This window comes from Mirounga angustirostris, unplaced genomic scaffold (assembly GCF_029215605.1).
Source record: "Mirounga angustirostris isolate CCGP_5_RB_7025 unplaced genomic scaffold, mMirAng1.0.hap1 SCAF_5, whole genome shotgun sequence".
Taxonomy (NCBI): domain Eukaryota; kingdom Metazoa; phylum Chordata; class Mammalia; order Carnivora; family Phocidae; genus Mirounga; species Mirounga angustirostris.
Window position 1 is genome coordinate 141,847,438 of NW_026991713.1, and position 26,327 is coordinate 141,873,764.

Consider the following 26,327-nt stretch of genomic DNA (forward strand, 5'->3'; position numbering starts at 1 on the left):
TGCTCTCTCTCTCAAATAAATGAAATAAAATCTTTTTTAAAAATTGCAAAAGCTTGGTGCACCTGGTTGGCTCAATTGTCTACCTCTCCCTCTGCCCCTCCCCCTTGTGTTCTCGCTCTCAATAAATAAATAAAATCTTAAAAAAAACCCCAAATACAATGAGATACCATTGCATATCTACCAGCATGGCTATACTCAGATAATAGCAAGTGTTGACAGGGATGTGGAGAAATTGAAACCCTCATAAGCTGCTCATAGGAATGTGAAATGGTGAGGACCCTGTGGAGAACAGTCTAGCAGTTCCTCAAATGGCTAAACATAGGATTTCCATATGACCGAGCAATTCCATTCCTAGGTGCACACCCCAAAGAACTGAAAACATACGTACACACAGAAATCTGGACATGAATGCTCATAGCAGCGTGAATCATAGTAGCCAAAACCTGGAAACAACCCAGATGCTTATCGATAGATTAACGGATATACAAATCATAGTCTATATATACAATGCAATATTATTTGGCCATTACAAAAACGAAATACTTCCACAGGCTGCAGCATGGATGAACTTTGAAAACTCCAGGCATGGGGCGCTTGGGTGGCTCAGTCGGTTAAGCGTCTGCTTTCAGCTGGGATCATGACCTCGGGGTCCTGGGATGGAGCCCCTCATGGGGCTCTCTGCTCAGCGGCAAGTCTGCTTCTCCCTCTCATATTTGAGTTTGTCAACTCCCTAGTCTCAGAGCCCCCGCCCAGAATCCCCAGTCCCTGCCGCCTGTCCGGCCGACGCCCCGCCCCCGGACGCCCCCGCCCAATCCTGAGCTTGCCCCGCCCCTTTCGCAAACCCTTGCCCCATATCCCCGCGCCGATTGGTCAGGCAGCCAGCTCGGCGCCGCTCACAGAAGAGCCGGAGAAGAGGAGTTTGCTCAAGGAATGGGGCCCCGCGGCCCTGCTGCGCATGCTCGCTGGGAGCCCGTTTGGGCGTTCCAAGAGGTCGGCTCCCCCGCGGGGTGGCGCGCGCTCCCGGCTAGTGGGGCGGCGCGCGGGCACGGGGCTCGCTCCCGAGAGGGCAGGTGGGGGCTGGGAGCGGGCGCTAGGGTTGTGGTGGCCGGAGGCGCCTGGGCCGCGAGGTCGACGCCTGTGGCTGCGGCGGCCGAGGCCAAAGGACCCGCCGCGGCTCGGTCTCCAGAGAGGGAGGGCTCCGCTGCCGCCGCCGCCCGGCCGGTGCCCGGTGAGCACGGGCCCCAGCGGGCCGGGGAGGGTCCCGGGTCACACGGCGTGGCCGCGCCCCCGGCCAGGCCTCCCCGGGGGTCCCGAGGGCTGCTGAGGCTGGAAGGGGGGGTGGTGTCACCCAGCTCCGTGTCCCGGCGCTCAGGCCGCTCCTTGTCCTTCACCCGAGACTCGTCTCCTTTCTCCTGGCTCCTCCTTCGCCCCAATACAGCCGACCCTGACTGAGCCCTGACACCCCCAGCAAGGGAGCCCCCCGTTCGTTCCTACCCCCCGCCCGTGTCCGCCGCACCGGCGCTGACCCGCGCTGGCACCCACCCCAACCCCGTCCCGTCTGCGCGGCTCTGTAGGTCCCAGTGACCTTGCACTTTTTGCTGCTATTACATCCCTCCTTCCACTTCTGATTACGCAGATTGCCTGTTGTGACTTTCAAACTTTTGACTCAAGAAATATGTTCTCCATGCATAACTTGTGCCTGTAGATGTGATTACTGGAAGATAAGTTCAAAAGGAGAAATGACCCTAACCTCTCATAACAGCCAGATCTACTCTACCTTTGTTCTGATTCCATTCTGTTCTCTTCTGTTCTTTCCATTCCAAATGACTGTTGCTAACCCATGGAAATGATTTCAGGACCTAATGGTTCTGACCACAGTTTGAAACTCTTGCTTTAACAAACATCCGTCTTTCTCCGCCTTTACGTCTTGCCTTTGGGGGATGCTGAGTTCCAATAATCAGATAATCACGGGTAACCTTCAATTCCATAGAAAAGGTATATTTTTAATATGTTGACATTTCTGCTTCTCAGGGCCAAAATCCCTTCGAGGACTTGATTTGAATGTTCTAGTTTGATGCCATCAGGTTTTTCCTGTTCCTCTTCCAAAAGCTCCTAGTCAGACTTGGAGAAGAGATAGTGTGTGAGGTTGGGGCTGGAGTGTGGAGTGTTTATAACGGAGAGGGAGACGATTTTTACTAGAGAGAGAAATAATTAAAGTTCAGCTTTAGGAAGATTAACTGGTTGGCACTGTGTAGGGAGAATTGGCTGGGCTGGATGCAGTATGGAAAGACTGCTGAGGAGTAGGTGAGGATCAAAGCCCTGGAGTGATGTTCAGTGGAAAGGCCATGGGAGGTGGTGTGACCAGGTGTACAGAGAATGAGATTTGAGGACACATGAGGCCTGGTAAGGAAGGAGTAAAAAAAAAAAATAGCTAAGATTCTGGGGCACTGACTGGCTCAGTGGGTAAAGCATGCCACTCTTGATCTCCAGGTTGTGAGTTTGAGCCCCACATTGGGCATAGAGATTACTTAAAAAAAAAAAAAAAAGGAAAGAAAAAAAGCTCAGGTTCTGATCTGGTGACTGAAGGACTTCGGGCTGGGAGGACCTGGAGCTAGAATCTTCCTCTCTGTGCCCTGTGCATCTCTCAGGTGCTCAGGAGCAGGGGTTCCCAGGGGACATACAGCAATATCGATCGTTGGGCTGGGGTCTGCTGCATCCAGCAGGCAGAGGCCAGGGATGCTGTTGAACATCCAGCCTCCCCTTCCCCCAAATGCCAGTGGTGCTGAGGTTGAGAAGCCCTGCTTTAGAACAGTGATTCTTAATCGCCGGGGGGGGGGGGGGGGGTCCACTGCCACCCTCAACACCGCCCAGGAATGATACCCGTATGCACACAAAGCATGCGTATTTCATAGGAGAGTTCACGAGTCAGTCAGTGCACACCTCTACCCCTCATAGCTCATTAGCATGTGTGGGAGGGGGACAGCAATTGGAGTCACCCAGGAGCTTTTTCAAACATCAGGACCCCTGGGCGTGAGAAAGAACTCTTTGTCCTTGTGTGATGATTTACAGTTTATAGAAGAATTTCATATACAGTATCTCACTTGCCACTTTTCCTGTTTCACAGGTCAAATCAGTCTAGAGAATCGATGGAATTTGCCCCAAGTGTTGCACCCAGCAAGCTGGCAGTAAGGACCCGGGTACTGGCGGATGGGGATGGCGGTTCTCACTCTCTGTGCGTGAAGGTAATTCTGTTGACCCACTATCAGCTGCTGAGTGAGGCTCAGACTTTGAGGACCTTACCGATTAGATCTTGCCTGAGAGGCACCCGGCAGTTTGTAATACTGTGTCTCTTGGGTTTTAGGCTGACACCGAGCCCTTTGTGACCACCTGCATGACAGCAGTGTCAGAGTGGGCAGCTGAGTATTGTGCCCAAAATTGCTCTGTGCCTCGTTTCTGGGGGAGGGGAGCGGAGGGGATAAGAGAGTGACGAAGCATGAACCGTGAAGCTTTCGAACTTTCCATTTAAATCTGCCCGATTTAAAAATACTTCAGTCACTCAATAAATCTTTAGTGAGTAAAAATTGAGTATTACAAGACAAACACAAGGACCCAAGTATTGACCTCAAAGCAATCCAAAGTAAAAAAAATACATTTAAGTCCATCTACAATAAATAGACACATGTATAACGAGTGGAAATTTCATAAAATAATACCCAGTTTTATTTCATGCAGTGCAGATTGATGTTTCACATGTAATTTTAAAAATTGCTGACTGGATCCAGAGATTATAGGACCAATGACCTAGGCAATTAGAAAAGCAGAACCTTAGACCAAAACAAAGGAAATAAAGCTGTTTCATACAGATGTAGAATGAACATGTATGGAAGCTTTTACTTAACTCATTAACCAAGGAACCAGAAAGATCTAACAACCAGTTTGCAAGAGAATCCAAAGAAGATTCTAGAAGACTACAGATACTGAAATGTGCACATGGAGGCAAAACTGGCTTTTTATTCAGGGGGAAGAATTATTTCCATGTACTTATTTACATGGAGAGAGAGTTTATTGCCCACAGCCTAGAATAATTTCGCATTGCTCTCAGTTGTCTACACTATACAGAGTTGTCAAAATGAGTCAAAGGCTAGAATCCCGTAACCTGGAAGGATGTGTTCTAGACACTGCATAGTTTCCATTGAGGCGCAAAGGTCCTTTACAGTCTCATAACCTCAATGAAAGATACTTCTGATCACAAAATAAGGCTGGTCTCATTAGATTTGGCCTGATTGTTTGCATAGGTACAAGCACGTTAATTCACCGTAAAGGCCTTCTTGAGTTTGCTTTGCTGGAAGCCTTCATAAGGAATATCTGGTGGGATTTTTAGAAGTCTGGTATTTGCTATCCCAAGGTATGGAAGCCATGCTCCAGAAGCTCTCTCCACCAGATTTTACTTATACTACTTAGGAGTTTGAGCAAATTCCTGTCTGTATTCTTGAGGGCCCCTGAATAGCCCAAGGTGTGTGAAACGCGATAAATTGTTACAGGATCATCTCAGAAAAGATGAAACCATGACTCTCCTACTGACATAAAATAAACACATGCTAATGATTTTATTTAACACATTAATGAAGGAGCACATACAATGTGACAGATTAAATGAGATCATGTATATAAAATACTTAATGTGGGGCCTGGCACAAAAAAAAGCCCCTTCAAATCCTTCTTAGGCTCATCACTTACTGACGGACCACCTGTTTCTCAAGGGCATCTATTCAGGTGTTTCTCAAAGCACAGTCCATGGTCCACCAGAGCCTTGTGGGGGTACTTGCTGAAAATTCAGATTCTTGAATCCCTCTCCAGATCCTCTGTCAGAATTTTAGATGGAAATCCAACCATTTGCATTTTTATCAAGGGCCCAGGGGAATTTTTATGAAGACCAGAATTACACAAATAACTAATTATAATAAAACTTGCATGAAAAATATACTTAACCGCATTATATGGATTCACTCTTTCTATTCTATTTCATTTTTTAAATTCTTTTTCATTTTTTTAAACACTGATCTCAAGTAGGGTTTCTCAACCTTGGCTCTGTTGGTGTTTTAGACCAGATGCTTCTTTAGGGAGTGTTGGAGAAGCTACCCCGGGCAGTGTAGGATGTTGAGCAGCAGCCTTGGGCCCTCCCCGCTAGATGCTAGCAGCATGCCCTGCCTCCCCGTGGTGACAACCAAAAATGTCTCTGGACATTGTCAGTTGTTGCCTGGGAAGCAAATCACCTTGACTGACAACCACCAGTCTTAACCCACTCCATTGATACCTGTGGTCAGAATCCTCAATGTGTAAAGAACCATTTTTACTGTTTTTTTTTTTTTTAAAGATTATTTATTTATTTATTTGACAGAGAAAGACACACAGAGAGCAGGAACACAAGCAGGGGGAGTGGGAGAGGGAGAAGCAGGCTTCCCGCTGAGCAGGGAGCCTGATGCGGGGCTTGATCCCAGCACCTTGGGATCATGACCTGAGCCGAAGGCAGACGCTTAACGACTGAGCCACCCAGGTGCCCCCCATTTTTACTGATTTTAAGAGGTGAGGCCCTGAAGGCAGACACAGGTGTCTTGAATGCGGACTCTGTCTTTATCGGCCTGCTCTTGCTCACAGATTCAGCCTTGGTTCCTCCTCTATGACATGAAAGAACAGTGGACTCTAATTGATGGGGTTATTTGGAAGATAAACTGGAATAGTACGTGCAGAGCCCCTGGGAGGTAGTGCCAGGCACATCGTTGTATTTGGTAAATATTACATATTATGATCACAGTCCTCTAGACTCTCGAGGGTTGTGTCAGTCAGAATCCAGCCAGGAAAACAGAAACTACTTTAAGATTTGAACTGGGAGTTTCCTTGCGATCCCTGGTGGTGGAGGAGCTGAGAGGCCAAACAGGAAATGGTGAGCGAGCCCGAGAGTGGCAGGGGCTCAATGCTTCCAGCACAGCCAGGCCGAGTTCCAGGGCGGCAGGCAGGGGTCCAGCAAAGCTGCAGCAGACCGCCCTGGTGAACCCACGCCAGGCAGGTGGCTTCTGGAACACCCTCCTCGCTCCACCCACCAGTGTCCCACTGAGCCTCCCATTGGCCAGATCAGCCAGAAGTCACCCTGGTAAACCATAAAATAGCTGGTTTGTAGGGACACATCAGTGCAGCTGAAGACTTACTCTGAAGGCCTGACTGCAGCCCTGAGCATCAGCTTCCTCCACCTGGCACTTCTTACCTCTTCCTGCAGCTGCCCAGGGCACAGGGAGGCACCCCGTTAGCTCCGCACCAGCTGGGCCTGGGTTGGAGTCTTGGCTCTCACTAGCCGTGCGGTGCTGGGCCACTCAAGGCCCCAGAAGTTGAGTGGGGATGATGGTGACGGTTGGCAAGGAGGTTGCTGGGTCAATGGACTGGAGGTGTTGGCTGATGCCGGAGGAATTTTGTTCCTGGCTCAGGTCCCAGGTCCCAGGTTCCAGGTCCCAGGATGGATGATGAGGCTCTGGACAGGAGGGTGTCTCCCTCTCCCTCTCTCTTTCACCCTATACTCAGGAGGTCTCCATCACTTATTTTCTCTGTCAACTCCCATTGTGTCTATAGGTTTGAAACTTGGGTTTTCAAGAACCTTTTATTTTGAGTTAATTTTCGACTTTAAAAACATTGCAAAGATAGGACGAAGAATTCCCACATACCCATCACCCAGTCTCCCCGATTGTCAGCATCTTACCGGACGCTGCGTGGAGATCAAAGCCGGGAAATCACCGTGGGTACAGTTCTCTTCACCTACACTGTTGACCTGACTCTGGTTTCCCCAGCTTGTCCCCAGCATCCTTTTTCCGTCCCGCCATCCCATGTGGCATTTAGTTGTTGTGTCTCCTCAGCACCCCCAGTCTATGACAGGTCCTCAGCCTGCCCTTGTCCTCGATGACCTCAGCAGTTTTGAAGTCTCCTGGTCATTGTTTCGTGGACCGTCCTTCGATGTGGCTTGTCTGATTAAAGTGGGGGTGTGCACCTGGGGCAGGAGTGTCACAGAGATGGTGGGGTGTCCTTGGTGCATTGCATCAAGGACGTCGTGGTGTTGATGTGTCTTATGACCAGTGAAGTTGACCTCGATCATGTAGGGGGGTGTCTGGGGGATTTCCCCACCGTCAAGTTACTGTCTTTCCTTTTGTAGTTAATAAATATCTTGGAGGGAATGTCTGAGGCTATGCAGGTCCCACAACTGGGATTTTTAATAGCCTCAATTTTTGTTCATTTATCTGTTCTGTCGCTTATATTACCCTTTAATTTCTCGTGTGACTTGTCACAGGAGAGTTATGGAGTTAAAGGACAAATGACCAAGCGAGGAGATGCAGCTTGTCTTTACAGCGTCTCCCTTTCCCCACGGTACAGAGAGTTTATGCACATTGTCCACGATTTCAAGAAAACAAAAGAAATGGAAGGAGAAAATAAATCACTGTTCTTACTACTTCTAACATTTTGAGATATTTCTTCCTAGGTATTTAAGGGTTTTTTTTTTATTTATTTGGGAGAGCAAGCGAGCACAAGCGGGAGGGGAGGGAGAAGCAGACTCCCTGCTGAGCAAGGAGCCCGACACAACACAGAGCCTGATGCCGGGGCCCGATGCCAGGACCCCGGGATCATGACCTGAGCCGAAGGCCAATGCTTAACCCACTGAACCACCCAGGCGCCCCGTTTTTGTTTTTGTTTTTGTTTTGTTTTTTGGGGTTTTTTTAGGCCATGAATACATAAAATAAAATCAGTCCGTAACCGACGACTGTGAGCAGAGCCCTCCGGAGGCTGGAGAGGCGCGTGGGCTGAGGGCCAGAGGCCCCGCCGGGTCTGAGCCATACTTGGATTTGGGTGGGGTTTTTTTTGGGAAAACCTTAGCTTAGAAAAGATAGTATTTGCAGACTTTGCTAACTGCATCTGCTAACTGTTAGGTTTTGTAAATACAAACATTTTTGGAAGTCTTCAGTTATTTTTGCTACATGGAAGAACTCTCACATTCTTGTTTTGGAAACGTTTGTGTCAGGCAGTTAATTTTTTACCAAGGATGCAGTGCGTTCATCCTAAGGAGCAACACCGCTATCTTGTGGCCTTCGGGAGCATTGCTGCCAAGGATTTAGGTATGCGTTCCTGCCTGTTCTGGGTCTACGTTACATAATGATTTGGTCCTTTGCAAGGGCTCCATCTGGTCTGCAGGTGAGGGCCTCCCACTGTAAAGTGGGGTGAAATAGCAAACAACATGTTGAATGCGATGTGTGCCACAGGAAACAAAATGTCAGTCAAGAGCTCTAATCCAAGAATGGAGAGAGTGGTGCATCTGGGTGGCAGGATTATGGGCCGTTTACTAGGAATTAGGTTCTTAACAGTTTAAACATATTTTTATATAGTTTTTACAATATAATATTAGCAACTTACACAATATCTTAATATGTAATCCATGCCACCCCTCTTCTTCGATGAGGAAACCAAGCCCAGTAGTGAAAGGTCTGCTTTGGTGTAGAAAACTGGTTTTTGGGGCGCCTGGTGGGCTCAGTCAGTGCAGTGTGCGACTCTTGATCTCAGGGTTGTAAGTTTAAGCCCCACGTTGGGTGTAGAGATGACTTAAAAAAAAATAAAAAATCTTAAAAAAAAAAAAAAAGAAAAAGAAAACCAGTTTTCATCCAAGTGACCCTGGGGACCTAAGTCCCTATAAGGATTTTTTTAAAAAACAGTTTTATTGCGATATGATTTACATACACACAACTCACCTATCAAAAGTGTATAACTCAGTGTTTTCCGTGTATTCAGAGTCGAACAACCATCTCCACAGTCAATTTTACATTTTCATTACCCTCCCAAAAAGAAACCCCACACCCCTTAGCATCACTTCCAAATTTCCCCTTCCTTTCCCCCAGTCCTATACAATCACTCATCTGCTTTCCATGTCAGTGGATTTGCCCGTTCTGAACATGTCTTATAAATGGAGTCATACATCTTTTGTGTCTGGCTTCTTTTTTAAAAAAATATTTTATTTATTCATTTGCGAGGGAGAGAGAGCACAAGAAGGGTGGAGAGGAAGAGAGAGAGAGGGAGAAGCACACTCCCCACTGAGCCAGGAGCCCGACGTGCGGCTTGATCCCAGGACCTGGAGATCACGACCTGAGCCGAAGGCAGACGCTTAACCAACTGAGGCACCCAGGGGCCCCTGTGCCTGGCTTCTTTCACTGAGCATGATGTTCTCATCCAGCACGTGCCAGAATGTGATTCCTGGTTATGGCCGAATAGTATTCCATTGTATGGATGGACCACACATAGGCCAGTGCAGGTGGTTCCAAGGGAGAACGCGGTGTACGGACGGACCCAGCTGGTGCCAACCCTGCATGGTGGCCAAATGAGAGAGTGGTTGGTGTCCGCAGAGCTGGCGGGCAGTCTGCAGACAGCTGGGCTGAGAAGGAAGGAGTGTGGGCTGTTCTTGCAAAGTCGAACTGTTGAGGGAAGGAGGGGCTTTTGTTAGGTCTTGTTTTTGGACACAGGAGACTGAAAAACCTTGGTGGTCCCAGTGCAAAGAACTGCAGAGGCAGAGAGCTCTGGTGACCAGAGAGAGCAGGACTCAAAGGGTGGTGAAAGGGCCCCAAGGGAGGAGGGGAGCTGTACCAAGGGAACTGGGTGGAGACATGTTTATTTCCAAATCAGGATAAAATATGTATGCCCCCTACATCCAGATAGTGAAGAGTGATAAGAGCTTATGAAGAGATCCATCCTCAGTGGGTAAACTGTGAAACAAAATGGTAAAAGTCCACATCATGGAGAGAGAACTTTAGCTAGTTTGAAGTCTGCCTTTTTTGAAGAACTTCATTCACCAATGATGTTAGGTAAAAGGAATATTACTGCATGTAGGTTGTTACAGATTTGTGTGTGTGTGGTAAAATATATATCACAAAAATTTACAACTTGAATCATTCTAAGTGCACAGCTTGGTGGCATTAAGGACCCTCACACTGGCATGCCACCATCACCACCATCCACTGCCAGAACATCATCGTCATCCCAAACTGAAACCACACCTACTAAACAACAGTCCCCCATTCCACACCGCCTCCCCCCCGTCAGCCCCACAACGCCGCTGACTCTGCCTCTATGAATTTGACAAGTGTAGGGACATCACATAAGTGGAATCGTACAGCATTAGTTTTTTTGTGACTGGTTTATTTTGCATTATGGACTTTTTACTTTTTTAAGATTTTATTTATTTGAGAGAGAGAGTGAGTGAGAGAGCACAAGCAGGGGGAGCGGCAGAGGTAGAGGGAGAAGCAGGCTCCTGGCTGAGCAGGGAGACCAATATGGAACTCCATCCCAGGACTCCGGGCTCATGACCAGACACTTAACCAACTGAGCCACCCAGGAGCCCCTGTTATGGACTTTTTAAGTACTTAATTCTCATTGCTATCCTTTATACTTAATATTTTTGTTTTTCTCACTGAATTACCAGCCCTTTAAACATGATCAACTGAGGGATTTAACATTTATGTAGCATGGCACCTGAAGTTCAAATGCACTTTGATGTGTATCTCACAACCTTTATTGTTCCATGCATCAAAAAGCCAAAACCCTTGGGGTGCCTGCATGGCTCAGTCGGTAATTAAGCTTCTGCCTTCAGCTCAGGTCATGATCCCAGGGTCCTGGGATCAAGCCCCTCATCTGGCTCCCTGCTCAGCAGGAAGCCTGCTTCTCCCTCTCCCACTCCCCCTGCTTCTGTTCCCGCTCTCCTGTGTCTCTGTCAAATAAATAAATAAAAATCTTTAAAAAAAAGAAAAAAGCCCAAACCCACCAGGTTGAGTCACTTGCCAAGAGTATGAGTTACTGCTGAGTAAGAAAAGACCCTGATCTCACTGGCTTAAAATAACAGTTTATTATTGATTGGTGTTCCATAAGGTGGGTGGCCGTTCGTGTGGCCACCATGCAGGATTGCACCAGCTGGCTTGGTGTCCTGTGGCCCCTTCATGTAGGTACACGCAGCTGGGGGGTCTGCAAGATAGTTTTCCTCCATGCCTGGCAGGGCCTCCGTGCCCACATGTGGCCTCTCACACAGCTTCCTAACCTGGCAGGCACAGGGCCGTGTCTCCTGAGGGTGAGGACTGCCAACCCCCACAGCATGCTTCTGCCACACTCAGCAAGTCACCCGTCTGGGCTGGAGCCAGTCCAGATTCAAGACCACATTGCAAGGGGGCCTGCATACTTTATGGGAGGATTTGTGGTCATTAGACAGTCTACATTACAAGGTCCCGGAATGGTTGAGAATGGTAACCGTTAATCCAATCCAAATTCTAGGTAATCGCCAGACCCATGCTTTTCCGCAGAAGGGGCTGGGGGAGGGGGCGGGGGGGGGGGGCGTTGGCTAGGCCATAGTTCGCCTTTTGTTGTGCTGGAACTTCTGTATCCATTGAGGTGCGTGCATCTTGGAAGCCTTTTAAGCAGAACTTGTAGTTGAGGGGACCGCACCGTCTCCTGACTCAGGGTACCCATGACTCCGGGTCCAGTTCCCGTAGAATGTGGGGGCTCTTAGTCATGCCAAGGCCCTCTAGTTCGGAGGAGGCCAGGCTTCGGCATCTGATGGTTTGAGGCTAAGGCCGATGGCGCGTCGGGGTCCCCACAGAGTCCCCTCCTGCCCCGCGCGTGGCGAGGACCCAGGCCCGGGCCTGTAGGAGTGTGCGTGCTGTGTGGACAGTGACTGCAGCGCTTCGGCTGGCCCGAGTTGTCTGAGGCGTCCCCGCCCCCCCAGCGCCCTTGGCCCCGTAGGCTGGAGGCCGATGGGACGGCAGGAGCGTGCCAGCAGCGCGGGGACCCGGAGCGCGGGGACCGAGGGCTGCAACCGGGGCGGGCTGCCGGCTGAGGGATGGACGCCGGAGCCAATCGGCGAGGGGGGCGGGGCGGCCCAGGGGCGGGGCCTCCCACCGGCTCCCTTTTCCGCCCAGACAGCTCCTCCCCGAGGCACGCACTGGGTCTCACCGCGCTGGTCCCCAGGGGCACGCGTGTCCCTGCCCCGCCACGTCGCGGTGTGGGGCGGGATGGGCAGGGCAGAGAAGGGCCGCATGGGAGGAGCGAGGGTTGGTTCGTCCAGGGGTATGACGCGGGAGGGCAGGCCAGCCGGAACTCTCAATCAGGTGGCCCGTTACCTGGAAGATTTCCTCGCCACCACCCCCCATCCCAACGCCCCCCCCCCCCCCCGCCGTCCCCGGGATGGGCTTCCCTGCTGCCCTGGGATGGGCAAGCGTATACTGCGGGGTGGGGCGGGGATGAGGCGCCCCTCTGAGTCTTCAGCCTTGGCTCTGTCTTAGTGGGGACACTGGGGCCCTGCCATTAGGCTGATCAGGCTTTGGGGAGCTGAATCTGGGCCCCAAACCAGGGAACTTCAGAGCAGGAATGCATTGGAATGGCAGAACTTGGAAACGAGGGTGACAGCTCACAAATGGGAAGCTGAAATGTGCAGGGAGGCTGTGGTCTTGCTTCTGGGCTCTTAAGGAGAGGTGGGGGAGACCCAGCCTATTCACCCACCACCCAGTCCCTCAAGAAAGCAAAATGTTTACCCCACACTGATACCCAGGGCCCTGTCTCCAGGCTAGCTCTGCCCCCATAATACATCCTTTCTGCTTCTCCAGGCCAGAAGCCAGGGAGCCTGAAGTGACTGGATTTTCCTGACACCTCTACAGCCCCGTCCCCTCCCGGCTGAGGTAGCGCCAGCCCCACTTCAGGCACAAGGTCACTGCCTTCCTGGGACCCCAGCATTTCCTGAGTGCTGCGTGGTCCAGGGCCTCCGGCTTGGGATGGGAGATGGATCTAGTTGTGAGTCCAGAGAGTCCTGCCTCCCAGAGCCAGGCGTCCCCTTTGTGGTCTGCAGAGCGCTGGTGGGTGCCCGGCTCGGTCTCCTTGTGACACAGTGTCAGGAGGAAGGCCACCGGGCATTCTGGGAGGGTCTGTGACATGAGCCCATGTGCCAAGCGCTGGTCCCTGAGGCTTAGTGCTCAGGAAGGCCAGTTACCATCATCCTGGACAAGGCACACCAGGTACTGTGTGGGGCGGGCTCTGGATCCCCCTCGACCAGACTCACAGCTCTGCACTTCATGGCCATATTGGCCATCCTGGCGTCCCTCAGTGTCCTCATCTGTACACTGGGTCAATAAGAATGATCGACTTTCATAACACGGGGCCAAGTTAAATGGGAAATCCCGTGAAGACACATCCCACCGTGCTTAGCACCTACGGGCCTCTCTTTGTAGAAGCTCACGGTTCTCAGTGCCTCACTGCCTGCACCCCAACAGCCCCCAGAGAGCCCTGCCTGTGGCACATTTTACAGACAGGAAAGTGGCATTTGGGGAGGGGAGGTGACAGACCCCAGCTGCCTGAGAGGATGCAGCCGAGTGGAAGCACCGACCCGGGGTTCCCCAGCTCCGTGTGGGACCCTCCCCAGCCTTTCAGCCCCCTCTGCCTCCACCTCCACCCCACGTCCATTTTCTGAGCCCCAGGCCCAAGGGGGCCTCCACTGATGGGTTTTGCCTCCTTCCTTAGGACAGAGCCCCTGGACTGCCAGGTTCCCGACCAGGGAGGAGGAGGAGGAAGAGAACTCCATCTGCTGGGGCCTGAGTGTGGCCTAGGGGACAGGCCATCGTCCCAGAATGCCCCTGCCGGAGCCCAGCGAGCAGGAGGGTGAGAGTGTGAAGGCTGGCCAGGAGCCATCCCCGGAGTCCCCTGAGCCAGGCACAGATGTCATTCTTGTAGTCCCCACAAAGCCCAAAGAGTTCTCCAAACTGGTCCTGCTGACGGCCTCCACGGAGAACGTGGATGGGGTGGACTCCCAGCCCAAAGGAGGGCACTGTGGCATGTCCCTGGAGATGTCTGGTCCTGACGCACTGGCCAGGACCCCCCAGATCCTGCCAGTGGAGGAGCAAGTGGGGGCAGTCCAGCCAACCCCCCAGGCCCCTGAGCAGACATGCAGCAAGCCAGATACAGGTGAGTTCCAGACCTACTGCTCCTGGCCCAGCCCCCTTTGTGGCCCTGCATGTTCAGACATAGGCCCTGTGCACCCTCTTTCTAGGGGGTGGCCTTGGGGTCCCATCTCTGCTCGGAGCTAAGTATCCTTGTCTCTAATCAGGACTCTGTCTCAGGCTGGTGTGATGATCTCAGGATGTCATCCCTGTGTGTCCCCCATTGTTCTCATCCACGCCCTTGGCCTCCAGCCTTGCTTTGTTCCAGCTGACCCAGCCCTCTCTTGTCCTCAGCAGCCCCCAAGCCCCTGGAGTTCCTGAGGACCCCATTCGGGGGCCGCCTCCTGGTGCTCGAGTGCTTCCTGTACAAGCAGGAGAAGGCAGTGGGGGACAAGGTCTACTGGAAGTGCCGTGAACACTGTGAGCTGGGCTGCCGGGGCCGGGCCATCACCCGAGGCCCACGGGCCACAGTGATGCGGGGCCACTGCCACCCGCCCGACGAGGAGGGTCTGGAGGCGCGGCGCCGGAGACAGAAGCTGCCTGGCCCAGCCCTGCCTGAAGGCTTCGGGGTTCCGGAGGGCCCTCGGGGCCGAGTGGAAGAGCCGCTGGAAGGGGTGGGCCCATGGCTGTGCCCTGAGGAGCCAGAGCCCACCCCCGGATTGGTGCTGAGCAAGCCGGCCGCAGAGGAGGATGAGGGGCTGCGAGCCCTGTCACTGCTGAGCTTGCCCCCCAAGAAACGCCCGACACTGGGGATTGGTGAGTGCCCTGGACCTGGGCTCCACTCTGGGGTAAGTGGGAACCCATGGGTCCTTACCTGTGCCCAGATGGAAACATGGGGTCTCATATGGTTTGTAATGCACTCCAAGTCAACATGGCTGAAAGATAGAAACCTGTCCCAGAAATCATCAAGCCCGGGGGATAGAACTAGTGCTCTAGAACCAGGGGGCTCAAGTCCTTCTGGAACTTTCTGATGCAGCAGGGTCTGGTGTGAGGCCCAGAAACCCGAGTTTTAACAGGGCCAGGTGGTCCTGGTAGCCCATGAGGTTAGGGGAAGTTGGCCTAGGGGAGAGCTTTGGACCAGGTTCAAATCACAGCCCCACCTGGTTTCAGTACAGATGCTGAAACTCTGGGGTTTTCGGAACTTTGTCGGGGATGGGTGATCGCTCAGGTGCCAGGGAGATTAGATGCTCGATGTGCAGGAAGCACCCAAGGCCAGTCCCATGTGTGGTGGCGCTGAGTGCCCGGTAGCTGGGGTCTTCTTGGTGGCTTTTATTATCAGCAAGTGGGAGGTGGGCTTGGTCCCAAGGGTTGGCTCCCTTCTGACCCAGATTCGAGGGTTTAAGGATTTAGGGCAGTTGCTGTGCTGGGTACTAGGTGTGGGGGGGAACACTTGTTTTTTACTGTCTATCTTTTGCCACCATTTGAATTTTGTGGCGTGTGCATGTGCTATTCAAAAATTAAATAAAAGTTTCAAACAAACCCTAAAAAGAGTATGGCCAGGAGTGACTGAACACATAGGCTAGGATGTCAAAGCCAGCTCTGTCCTTCCCGGGTGTGCGACCTTGGATGTGACGTATAACCACCGTGAGCCATGGCCTCCCCACTGACCTCCAGGAGAGGAACTGCACCTTCTCCCTGGTGCACTGGGTGGGGGCTCGGTGGGAATGCACGTGGGGCCCACACACGCCCAGCTCGGGGGAAGCCACAGCCAGTGTCCACATAAAGGGGAAAAGCCCTTGGCCCCCCACGCCTCCCCCGCCTCCTCTCCTCAGCCTGCCATGACTGCCCCGGGTTCCTCCTCCAGGAGAACCCCGGCCCCTGGAATTCCTGAGGACGTGCTATGGGGGCAGCTTCCTGGTGCACCAGTCCTTCCTCTACAAGCGGGAGAAGGCCGTGGGGGACAAGGTCTACTGGACGTGCCGGGACCATGCACTGCACAGCTGCCGCAGCCGGGCCATCACCCAGGGCCAGCGGGTGACCGTGATGCGGGGCCACTGCCACCCGCCTGATGTGGAGGGCCTGGAAGCCCGGCGGCAGCAAGAGAAAGCCATGGAAACACTGCAGGCCAGGCCTGGTGGGCCTGGGGGCCAAGTGGACAAGCTGCTCCAAGGCGTGGATGGCCGGCTCTCCCGCAGGGGGCCGGGGACTCTGACTCTCACCAGAGCCCGGCCTAGGAAGCGCACAAAAGTCCTTCCGGCCCAGCCCCAGGCCCTGCAGGGATACCGCACTGAGGACCGGGACGAGGACCCCGGTGAGTCCTTCACAGCGCTGGCCCAGAGCTGGGCCCCCTCAAGTCTTGCTTCCTCAGGTCCAGGGAGGTAGGAGGGGACCCCAAGACCCTGAATTCCCAATTCCCTCCCCCATCCACCTCTCCCTTTCTCCCCAGGAGGCCCTGAATTCTTGAGGACCCCTCTGGGGGGCAGCTTCCTGGTGTACGAGTCCTTCCTCTACAGGAGGGAGAAGGCGGCCGGGGAGAAGGTGTACTGGACGTGCCGGGACCAGGCCCGCATGGGCTGCCGCAGCCGGGCCATCACGCAGGGCCAGCGGGTGACTGTGATGCGTGGCCACTGCCACCCGCCCGACCTGGGGGGCCTGGAGGCCCTGAGGCAGCGGGAGAAACGCCCGGGTGCGGCTCAGCGGGGGAGCCCAGGTAGGACAGACTGTGGCCAGTGGGCCGTGGTGATGGGCAGGAGACCCAGAGGACCAGCCTTTCCCTCTGACCTCCTGTGCCCCTAGCAAGCGTCCTCGCAGCCTTAGGGGAACACTCTGTGAGGGGTTACAGCCCTCTCCTGTTGCTCTTCCCTTCCCTCCTCACCTCAGTCCTACTCTCTCGGGTGGGGGGGGCTCCTCCTGGGCCTGCTCCCTCCAGGAGCTACACTGTTCTTGCTTTGAGGACAGGGGCCCCCATCACCTCACTGCTGAACCCCAGGACCTGGCTCCCAGCTCTCCCTCCCCGAACCCACCTCTCCCTTTCTCCCCAGGAGGCCCTGAGTTCCTGAGGACCCCTCTGGGGGGCAGCTTCCTGGTGTACGAGTCCTTCCTCTACAGGAGGGAGAAGGCGGCCGGGGAGAAGGTGTACTGGACGTGCCGGGACCAGGCCCGCATGGGCTGCCGCAGCCGGGCCATCACGCAGGGCCAGCGGGTGATGGTGATGCGTAGGCATTGCCACCCGCCCGACCTGGGGGGCCTGGAGGCCCTGAGGCAGCGGGAGCGGCTCCCCAGCCCGGCCCAGAGGGAAGGCTCAGGTGCGGGTGAGAGGGTGTGGAGCGGGGCAGGTGCTTGGCCCTGGTCTCCCTGCTGGGACCTTCTGTCCGAGGCCCTGTGCCTGGTGGGGTCTAGCCACCCACGTGTGGTAGGCTGTGTGCTCACAGCGTGAGCTCCCTAAAGGCAGGGCTGCATGTAGGCTTCACACTTGTGGCCAGTGCTAGTCTGGGATTGGCTGGCAGCAGAGAGAAACCCACTTAGTCAGCTGCAGGGAAGGGGGTGGGGTGGCATAATCCACTACAGGAAGTGCTCAGCACCCGTTTACGGGGCAATGAGCCTGGACCTCAGGGACCCTCTGTCTCCCCTCTCTAGGTCCTCGTGTTTGTTTTCCTCCCTCCTCCCCCCAATTCTCTCTAGCCACCCGAACCCCAACATTACATGACCTTTCAATTCAGGGTCTTAAAAGCCTCAAGAGAGAGTTGATTGGTTGTCAGCTGGCCGAGGGGACGGTGGACACCGAGCCAGGAGGCTCCTGGTGCATGGCCCCAACCAGCCGTGGGCCCCGCTGAATGTTCCAGCCCAGGCTTTCACCGGGGTGCTCACCAGCAAGTGTGGAATCCAAGCCGGGTCAGAGGAGGCCTGCAGGAAAGCAGGGCCAGCCTCCAGGGCAGCACCAGAGCCCTGAGAAGGAGACGGCTGGTCTGTCCTCGAGAGTGCCGGGCCGTGGGCCTTGGGTGGCAGTCCGAGCTGCAGTCCTCAGGGCCCCACAGCACGGGCTGCTGTGGAGACAGAGAGCAGAGTGGGTTCTGTGGGAGGATTGTGGTTTCCTGGGGCAGGCTGGTGGCACAAAGGAAACAGCCTCTGTCCCTGGCACCCAGGCTTTGCACCCTGCTTCCGAGCTGCCCCATTCACGCTGCCACATTCCTTCCAGGAACCCTCCGGCCGCTGGAGTTCCTGAGGACGTCCCTCGGGGGCAGGTTCCTGGTGTACGAGTCCTTCCTCTACAGGAAGGAGAAGGCGGCCGGGGAGAAGGTGTACTGGATGTGCCGGGACCAGGCCAGGCTGGGCTGCCGCAGCCGGGCCATCACGCAGGGCCAGCTGGTGACGGTGATGCGTAGCCACTGCCACCTGCCCGACCTGGCGGGCCTGGAGGCCCTGAGGCAGCGGGAGCGGCTCCCCAGCGTGGCCCAGCAGGAGGACCCAGGTGCAGATGGGGATGGGGTCAGAGGTGGGAGTACAAAAGAGCTGTGGGCCTCTCGACTCTCCCAGCCTAAGTTTCAGACACCTCAGGGGACAAGGCACCATCTGAGGAGCTTTGTGCCCTGGCCTTTCCAGAGTCTTCTACCTGTCCTGTCCACTGGCACCTTCTCCGGAACCTGAAAACACCCCTAGGTCCATCCCATTCTCAAAATGACTCCCCTTCTAGTTCATTTCCTCTTCTTTCTCTTATCCTAAGAGGTCTTAACAGGTTACAGATCAGTCTCTTGAAAATCAGATGAAAAAACAGGCTGCTCCAGAAGAGCATGCTAATGTTTGTGTGTATACACACACACACACACACACACACACGCTCATGCCTACATGCGCGTGCACAATGCACACACTCATACATGCATACACACATGCACACGTGCACATCACCTTACACTCTTAAGATTTTGCCAAGAATTAATTTTATTGAACTGAAAATGGATTCCCTTCACATAAACAGAATAGAAAACCAGTTGTTAGGAAGCATTTTTGTGTTTCATATTAATTCATGTGAATAATAAGGGCCATATCTTATAAAATATGCAAATGAATCCAAGTTGTGTAAAACAACCGAAAGAAATACGATTTCTGCTCAAAAAAAATGGAGGTTTCTGGGAAAAAGCCACTGTTTGGCATCAATAAGAAATAGAAGTCATGGGGGGCGCCTGGGTGGCTCAGTCGGTGAAGCATCTGCCTTCAGCTCAGGTCATGATCTCAGGGTCCTGGGATCGAGTCCTGCATCGGGCTCCCTGCTCAGTGGGGAGCCTGCTTCTCCCTCTCCCTCTGCTGCTCCCCCGGCTCGTGCTCTCTCTCTCTGTCAAATAAATAAATAATCTTTTTTAAAAAAGATTTTTTAATATCTTTAAAAGATTTATTTATTTGAGAGAGAGAGAAGGGGTGGGGGGTGGGCAGAGGGAGAAGCAGACCCCCACTGAGCAGGGAACCTGACACAGGGCTTGATCCCCCCAACTCCAGGATCATGACTTGAGCTGAAGGCAGCTGCTTAACTGACTGAGCCACCCAGGCGCCCCAGTAAATAATCTTAAAAAACAAAACAAAACAGCAATAGGAGTTGTGGGAGGCCTGTGGCACTGTCAGGGGCACCTGGGTTTGATGTCTCATTCAGTCCTGCTCTGCTGAATGACGGGTTGAACGCTGACTCTCGGGGTCCCAAATAGCTTCTTTCACCAGGCACAGGTAATTGGGGGCGCTCGAAAACCAGAATTCCCAATGACTGCCCAAATCAGAGTCATTCTACCCGGTTTTCTTTATCCTCAAGGCCTTAAGGTCATCGTTACAAAGTGTGTACCTTTAGCTCCAGCAGTCTCAACAAGAATTAACGGGGTACCCGCTCCAGCTCAGTCAGTAGAGCGTGTGACTCTTGATCTTGGGGTTGTGAGTTCGAGCCCCACGTTGGGTGTAGAGATTACTTAAAAAAGGAAAGGGGGGCACCTGAGTGGCTCAGTCTTGGTTAAGTGTCCGACTCTTGATCTCGGCTCAGGTCTTGATCTCAGGGTTGTGAGTTCAGGCCCCGTGTTGGGCTCCGTGGAGCCTACTTAAAAAAATAGTAAAAAAGAAAAGAGAATCTTAAACAAGAAAAGAATCATTAATCCATGTTTTCATTTTCTTTCCTCAGAGAAGATGAAACTTCCGCCGGAAGCGCAGCTGTGCGTCCAGCCTGGCTCTCTGGAAAGCCGGCAGATGTCTGGGTAATTGTGAGTTGTCTCGTGCACACGTCAGCCCAACACATAGTGGCTTATGGCGGCAAACACTTACTGTCTGTCACGGTGTCTGTGGGCAAGATGTCGGGAGAGGTTGGGCTGCTGGTTCTGGCGCAGAGTCTCTCCTGAGGTTGGAGGAAGGACGGGGGCCGGGGCTGCGGTCACCTGAAGGCCTGCGTGGGCTGCAGGCCTCAGCTCCTCGCTGTGTGGACCGCTCCTCCAACATGACAGCTCTCGCCCCCCCAGACGAGGGGCCCGAGGGGGAGGGCAGAGCGAGGGGGAGGCCGCCAGCAAGATCAGTTGGTATTCTCCCCAAGTGCACGTGGGGCGCTGGCCGGGATAGACGGAACGTGGGCCCTGAGACAAGACTCGTCCAAAACAAGGACTGAAATCACACAAAGTACGTTATCTGTTCATGGCGGAATGAAGCCAGAAATCAGCAACACAAAGAAAGTTGGGGAACTTTTAAGTATCTGACAGTCAACACACTCCCGAGTGACTTGAAGATATCCCGAGGCAAGTGGAAAATGGTCTGAAGTGAGCGAAATGGAGACACAGCACACGAAGACACGCGGGCGGTGGTAGAGCAGTGCTTGAAGGGAAACTTGTAGCTGGAAAGACTTACATTAAGGAAAAAGAAAGATCTCAGATCAGCAACTTACACTTCCATGTTAGGACCCTAGGAAAAGAAAAATGGAGCAATCCTAAAGCAGGAGGAGGATGAGAAAGGACAGAAATGAATGAAATAGAGAAGAGAAAATGAACGAGACCAAAAGTTGGTTCTTTGAAAGAATCAACAAAATTGACAAACCTTTAACTACATCGCCCCCAAAATTGGTTTTTATTTGTTTATTAAATTAATTTATTTTTTCAAAATTGGTTGGTAAAGATAGGGAAGACTCAGGGGCGCCTGGCTGGCTCAGTCAGAGGAGCGTGCGACTCTTGATCTCGGGTCGTGAGTTTGAGCCCCACGTTGGGTGTAGAGATTACTTAAAAAATATATCATTATTTATTTTTTTAAAGATTTTATTTATTTAGAGGTGCCTGGGTGGCTCAGTCAGTTAAGCATCTGCCTTCAGCTCAGGTCATGACCCAGGGTTCTGGGCTCGCCCTGCATCAGGCTCCCTGCTCAGCGGGGAGCCTGCTTCTCCCTCTCCCACAAGCTGCTCCCCCTGCTTGTGCTCTCTCTCTCTCAGTCTCTTTCTGTCAAATAAATAAATAAAATCTTTAAAAAAGATGTGGGGCTCAATCCCAAGACCCTGGATCATGACCTGAGCCGAAGACAGATGCTTAACCGACTGAGCCACCCAGGCGCTCCCCCCACAAATAAAATCTTTAAATAAAATAAAAAGAGGGAAGACTCAAATTATTAAAATCAAGAATGAAAAATGGGGCATTACTGCCTACCCCACAGGAAAAACCACACACGCACAGAAGGGTCTTAAGGGATGCTATGAGCTGCAGCGTGCCAGGAAACTGGGTGCCCAAGATGAAGTGAAAACGTTCCTAGAAAGGTGAGCTACCAAGGCCGAATCAAGAAGAAATAAAATCTGAATGGACCTGTAACAGGTACAGAGACTGAATTAGTCATTTTAAAACTTCCCACCAAGAAAGGCCCCTGGGGCCTGGATGGCGTCCCTGGTGCCCTCTACCAAACACTCAGCCAAGAATTAGCACCAGCCCTTCACAATCTCTCCCCCAAAGTAGAAAAGGAGGGAGAGGACTTTCGGGGAGAGTGGAAACATCCTCCAAGTGGTTGTGGGGATGGGCACATGGCTATGGATACACCGACCCTGTGGAGTCCCACCCTGATGTGGCAAGCCAGGTGGCGTGGGAAGGACAGCTCAGTAAAGCTGTCTAAAAAAACCAGGAAGGAAGCGACAGTGACTCTCTGAACAGTCTCTCACCCTGCCACTCCTGCTTTGCTCTGTTCCTTGGAAGCCCATTAGCACACGCAGCCCCCACGCAAGGGGAGGGGAATCAGGCTCCTTCCCTCCGTCCCGTCCCCATCCCCTGTGGGAGAGCAAAGAATTGTGGACATTTCCCAAACCCATCACAGTAATCCAAGAGAACTTTTCATTTCTTGACAAAGAATCTTCCGGAGCGGGAGGCGGGACCTCTCAGGAGTGTGGGTCTCCTCCCAGGACACGCTAGTGCGTGTTACGGGGCAACTTCCCCTTTTCAAGGAAACGGTGCAATGTGCGTATGCGAACGTGTATAAAAACGACCTAGCTGACCGTTATCTCTAGGGAAAAGGAAACCCTCTATGTTGTCTACTTCCGCCGTGTTTGGATTTGTATAATGAATATCTGTTTCTTTGTAATCAGGAAGGTGGAAGGTACAAAACGGGACAGCGAGTCCCCGTGAGGCCAATCTCCTCCCGACTGAGCGGACGGACTTCGTGTGTTGCCAGCGTCCAGGGTGCGCCGAGTGCGCCCGGGCCCCTGGCCTTTCCCACCCGGTTAGACCTTGCTTCACGCAAACTCTCTTCCACCCTTCCGCAGCGCTGGGGGCCTTCACGTTCCCTCGAGGGTCTCCCAGGAGCCCTACTTTGATGGTGTCTCCGAGCGGGCGAACGAGAGTGCCAGGAGCTGGTGGCTCGCAGGTGTGTGCGACCTGGGGCAAAAGGTCCGGCCCACGAGAGAGCGGAAGAAGCGTCTTTCCACGAAAAGGCCTCTTCCCTGAGCTGCTGCTCCGAGCCGCGAGCACCCAGCCGTTCCCAGAGTGTGTGACTTTGCCGAGGCCGGTCCAGTGTGGTGTGGGTGCACTCGGAGAAGGTGCCGCTGCTTCCAGCTGAGCTGCCCCGCGGAGGCCGCCCCCCGCGGGTTTTCCAGACCGGGGCCAAGTGGACCTTCGCGCTCCTGGGCCGCCTGCTGCTGGGCTGCAGCCGTCCCTCGTGGCGGCAGAGCGAGCCAAAGCAGAGGCCCCATTACACCCTCTGTCGGAGTCTCTCCCCTTTGCAGGCTTCAGACAAACCAGGGCCGCGGTCCGCACGGCAGCTGTCGTTTCTGGCAGCGGGAGCCAGCCCGGATGCCCACGGGACGCCGGGGCAGACACCAGCGGGCCGCCGTGTCTGGCCGAGGCAGGAGGAGAGGCAGGCCCGGTGGCGGCGGAGGCCCACCCCGTTCTCCCGGCTGGGAGCGGGCAGCGGGCTGGCCTAGCAGGCCGGCGGAGAAGCAGGCTGACGTGGGCCGGGAGCTCCCGAGGCAGCTGCTTGCTACTGGGGCGCTACCGGGGCGCTACCGGGGCGCTACCGGGGCCACGCCTCGTGGCCAGCTTCCTTGCGTGCGCTCTGTGACCTGTGACCAGCCCCCTCTCCTGCCAAGCTGGCCGCGGAGCCTGCTGTCCGGCTGTGGGACAGCGACAGCTTAGGACCCCACTGTCCCTCTGCTTATAGATTTCCCGCCAATAAACCCCGTTTTATATCTCATCGTGTAGAACTGGTATGTGTGCCCACGTCCCTCGTGCAACAGCAGTCGGCCACCACGGAGCCACACGCACTGTGTCTCCGTGCCACGAGGTCGGGAGTTACGGAGCTTGGCTGGGCACCCCCAGAAGAGACCCCCACGCAGCAGGCAGCTCACCTGCCCCAATGCCGGCTGGACCAAGAGCAGGGGGCGTCCTCTGGAGCGGCTGCTGAGAGCTCTGCCCCCGGCCTGCAGGGGGCGCTGCGGCCCCTGCTGGCCATTGCCCTCATTGCCCTGAAAGAGAGGCCTTGGTTCTCCGCGGCGGCCCCTCATCCTGAGCCCCGTCTTTCTCATGAACTGGGGCGAGCTTAAAATGGAAGTGGCACCCCCAAGGACAGGGCAACCTCGACCCCCAATTCAGACCCTGGCTTCCTTCCCAGGCGAGTGCGTGGCCCATCCGCTGACCCGGTTACCGGCTCTGCAGGGCCCTAGCCTAGCAGCCTGGCCCGCAGTCAAGAAGACGGGCCGCGGACCGGCAGCCCACCTCTCAGGTGGGAGGCAGCTGTCTGCCGGAGGACCCCTGTGCTGACGGCCCTCAGCATGGACGCTCTACGCAGGGGCTATGTTTTGAGCAGTGCTCATGGCCATGAAGCCTGCCGCCCTGAGACAGTGAGCTGCCCACGGCCAAGGCCAGAGACACAGCCCTGTGGGAACAGATAGGACACCCCAATCCCGGGCCCATCTTCGTGTCTCAAATACGCATGCCCAGAGAGATGGCCACACCTGGAGGAGGGTCCGTGCCTCTACCCGCTGAGTCTCTGCTCAGCCCCACTGTGGAAGGGGCGCCCCACACGGCATGAGGTGCTCCAGCGAGAAGCGCTGAGTCCCAACGGCTGTTACCCCTGCACGGCCTGCGGGATCTGCTGTCTCTGCAGCCTCCCCAGCCGGCTCTGTGTGGGGTCAGTGACCTCCTCCATCACACGTCCCGTGCCCCTCAGCTTGGCCGAGCTCCAGGATGCAGCACAAGGAGGATCACGGGGACGCAGGCTTCTCCTCATCCTGGATGTTCATGCTGATGACGGCCTGCATGCTCTTCCTCTTCCCTGCTCCTGCTTTGACTTCAGAGGACCGATGGATGGCCCGCGTTGCTTGGACTGAGTATGCTCACGTGGACAGGAGTTTTGACACCACCGTCACCTTGGGTGGCCCCCTGGCTGCTCCGGCTCCAGAAGCTTCCTCCCATACGTCCACTTCCTCCACCATTGCCTAGCCACAGAGATGTCCCCTGCCCTGTCCTGTCACGGAGCGAAGTGCACGGGGGCCGGTCCTCAGAAGCTGGCCCCTCCGTGGCTGGAGATGGATCAGCAAGGCAGTGCCCTCCTCCTTCCCTGCTCCCGCTCTGCTGCTAGTGTCCCCCAATAAACCCGATTTTATGATGTCTGCACCACACGGAGCAGGTAGTGACAGTGAGCAACAATTATGAAGTTATGTTTCAATTATGAAATCCTTTTTTTTTTAAAGATTTTATTTATTTATTTGACAGAGAGAGACACAGCTAGAGAGGGAACACAAGCAGGGGGAGCGGGAGAGGGAGAAGCAGGCTTCCCGGGGAGCAGGGAGCCCGATGTGGGGCTCGATCCCAGGACCCTGGGATCATGACCTGAGCCGAAGGCAGACGCTTAACGACTGAGCCACCCAGGCGCCCCTCAATTATGAAATTCTTAAAAAAAATTCACTAGGGATAACAAAAGTATCAACAAGGAACTCAATTTTTAAAAATGGGGAGCAGTGGCCAGCTATGGGAGCCCCAGCCCCCAGTCCCTGCCCCCAGGGTGGTAAGGTGAGCATCATCAAAATGCTTCTCACGGCTCCGCTCCCCCTTGGTCCCCGCCCAGCCTCAGGTCCCCACATCCTTCCTGCAGGAAGGTGGCACCAGGGACCTCCTCGGCCCCAAGTCAGCAGAGGCTTCTCAGAGCTCGCTCGCGCTCAGGCTCTGACCGCCCCCTGCCGACCCCTCCCAAGGACAGCTCCTCTCAGTCCTTGGCTTCCCTGGAGGGCTGCTCTGCCTCCACCCAGCCTAGAAGCTGCGTGGTTGGTGTTCTGGGGACTGGACCTCAGCCCCTCTCTGCCCGGCTGCTTGGAGGGTTCCCGGTTTGTCAGTCTGCAGCATGAGCCTCATGGCCTTGGCCCTGACTAACCTGTGGGCATGAGGCACAGGCAACAACAGGGGGCATCTACCTGTTGTCCGCCTCGCGAGGGTTCCGCCACACAAGGAGAAACCCAGAGCTGTGCTTGACGCTGTCCTGCCTGTCCCCATTAACTGTGACTGCCCACTGGTGCTGCCCTGCCTGTCACCCACACACCATACGGTTCATCCACTCAAAGTGTGACGCAGTGGCACTTAGTATATGAGTGGTGCGTCCATCCCCGCGATCTAATTCCAGAATATTCATCACCCCGAAAGGAAACCCCAGACCCATTAGCCTCACTCGCTCTGTGGTTCCTTTCTCTGGTGCTGGGAGGTTTTGGGGAATTCAGGGGTCTTAGTCCACTTAGGCTGTCATAACAAATACCATAGATGGGGGGTGGGGCGCAATTAAACAACCCACTTGTTTCCTCAGAGTCCTGGAGGCTGGAAGCCTGAGATCAGAGTGCAGGCACGAGCGAGTTCTGACGAGAGCCTCCTTCCTGAGGTATAACGGCTGCCTTCTTGCTGGGTCCTCTTATGGGGCAGGGGGCTGACTAGCTAACTCCCTGAC

The 26,327-nt window shown here is 54.3% G+C and overlaps 1 protein-coding gene across 9 annotated transcripts; it reads left to right on the forward strand.

Moving 5' to 3' along the window:
* Positions 1 to 879: 879 nt before the first annotated feature.
* On the forward strand, positions 880 to 25,064 carry FLYWCH1 (FLYWCH-type zinc finger 1). 9 transcript variants are annotated; one of them, XM_064592387.1, is made up of 11 exons: positions 1,009 to 1,228; positions 3,125 to 3,242; positions 12,663 to 12,762; positions 13,570 to 14,010; positions 14,280 to 14,741; positions 15,790 to 16,236; positions 16,372 to 16,635; positions 16,967 to 17,230; positions 18,121 to 18,393; positions 20,077 to 20,149; positions 22,666 to 25,064. In XM_064592387.1, exons 4-11 carry the CDS (start codon positions 13,677 to 13,679, stop codon positions 22,844 to 22,846), a joined length of 2,298 nt encoding a protein of 765 aa, XP_064448457.1. In that variant the 5' UTR covers positions 1,009 to 1,228; positions 3,125 to 3,242; positions 12,663 to 12,762; positions 13,570 to 13,676; the 3' UTR covers positions 22,847 to 25,064. The 9 variants fall into 9 exon arrangements, with proteins under 9 accessions (XP_064448459.1, XP_064448460.1, XP_064448457.1 ...); XM_064592388.1 differs by having other exon boundaries at positions 12,663 to 12,734; XM_064592389.1 differs by lacking the exons at positions 1,009 to 1,228; positions 12,663 to 12,762 and adding an exon at positions 880 to 990.
* Positions 25,065 to 26,327: the final 1,263 nt, after the last annotated feature.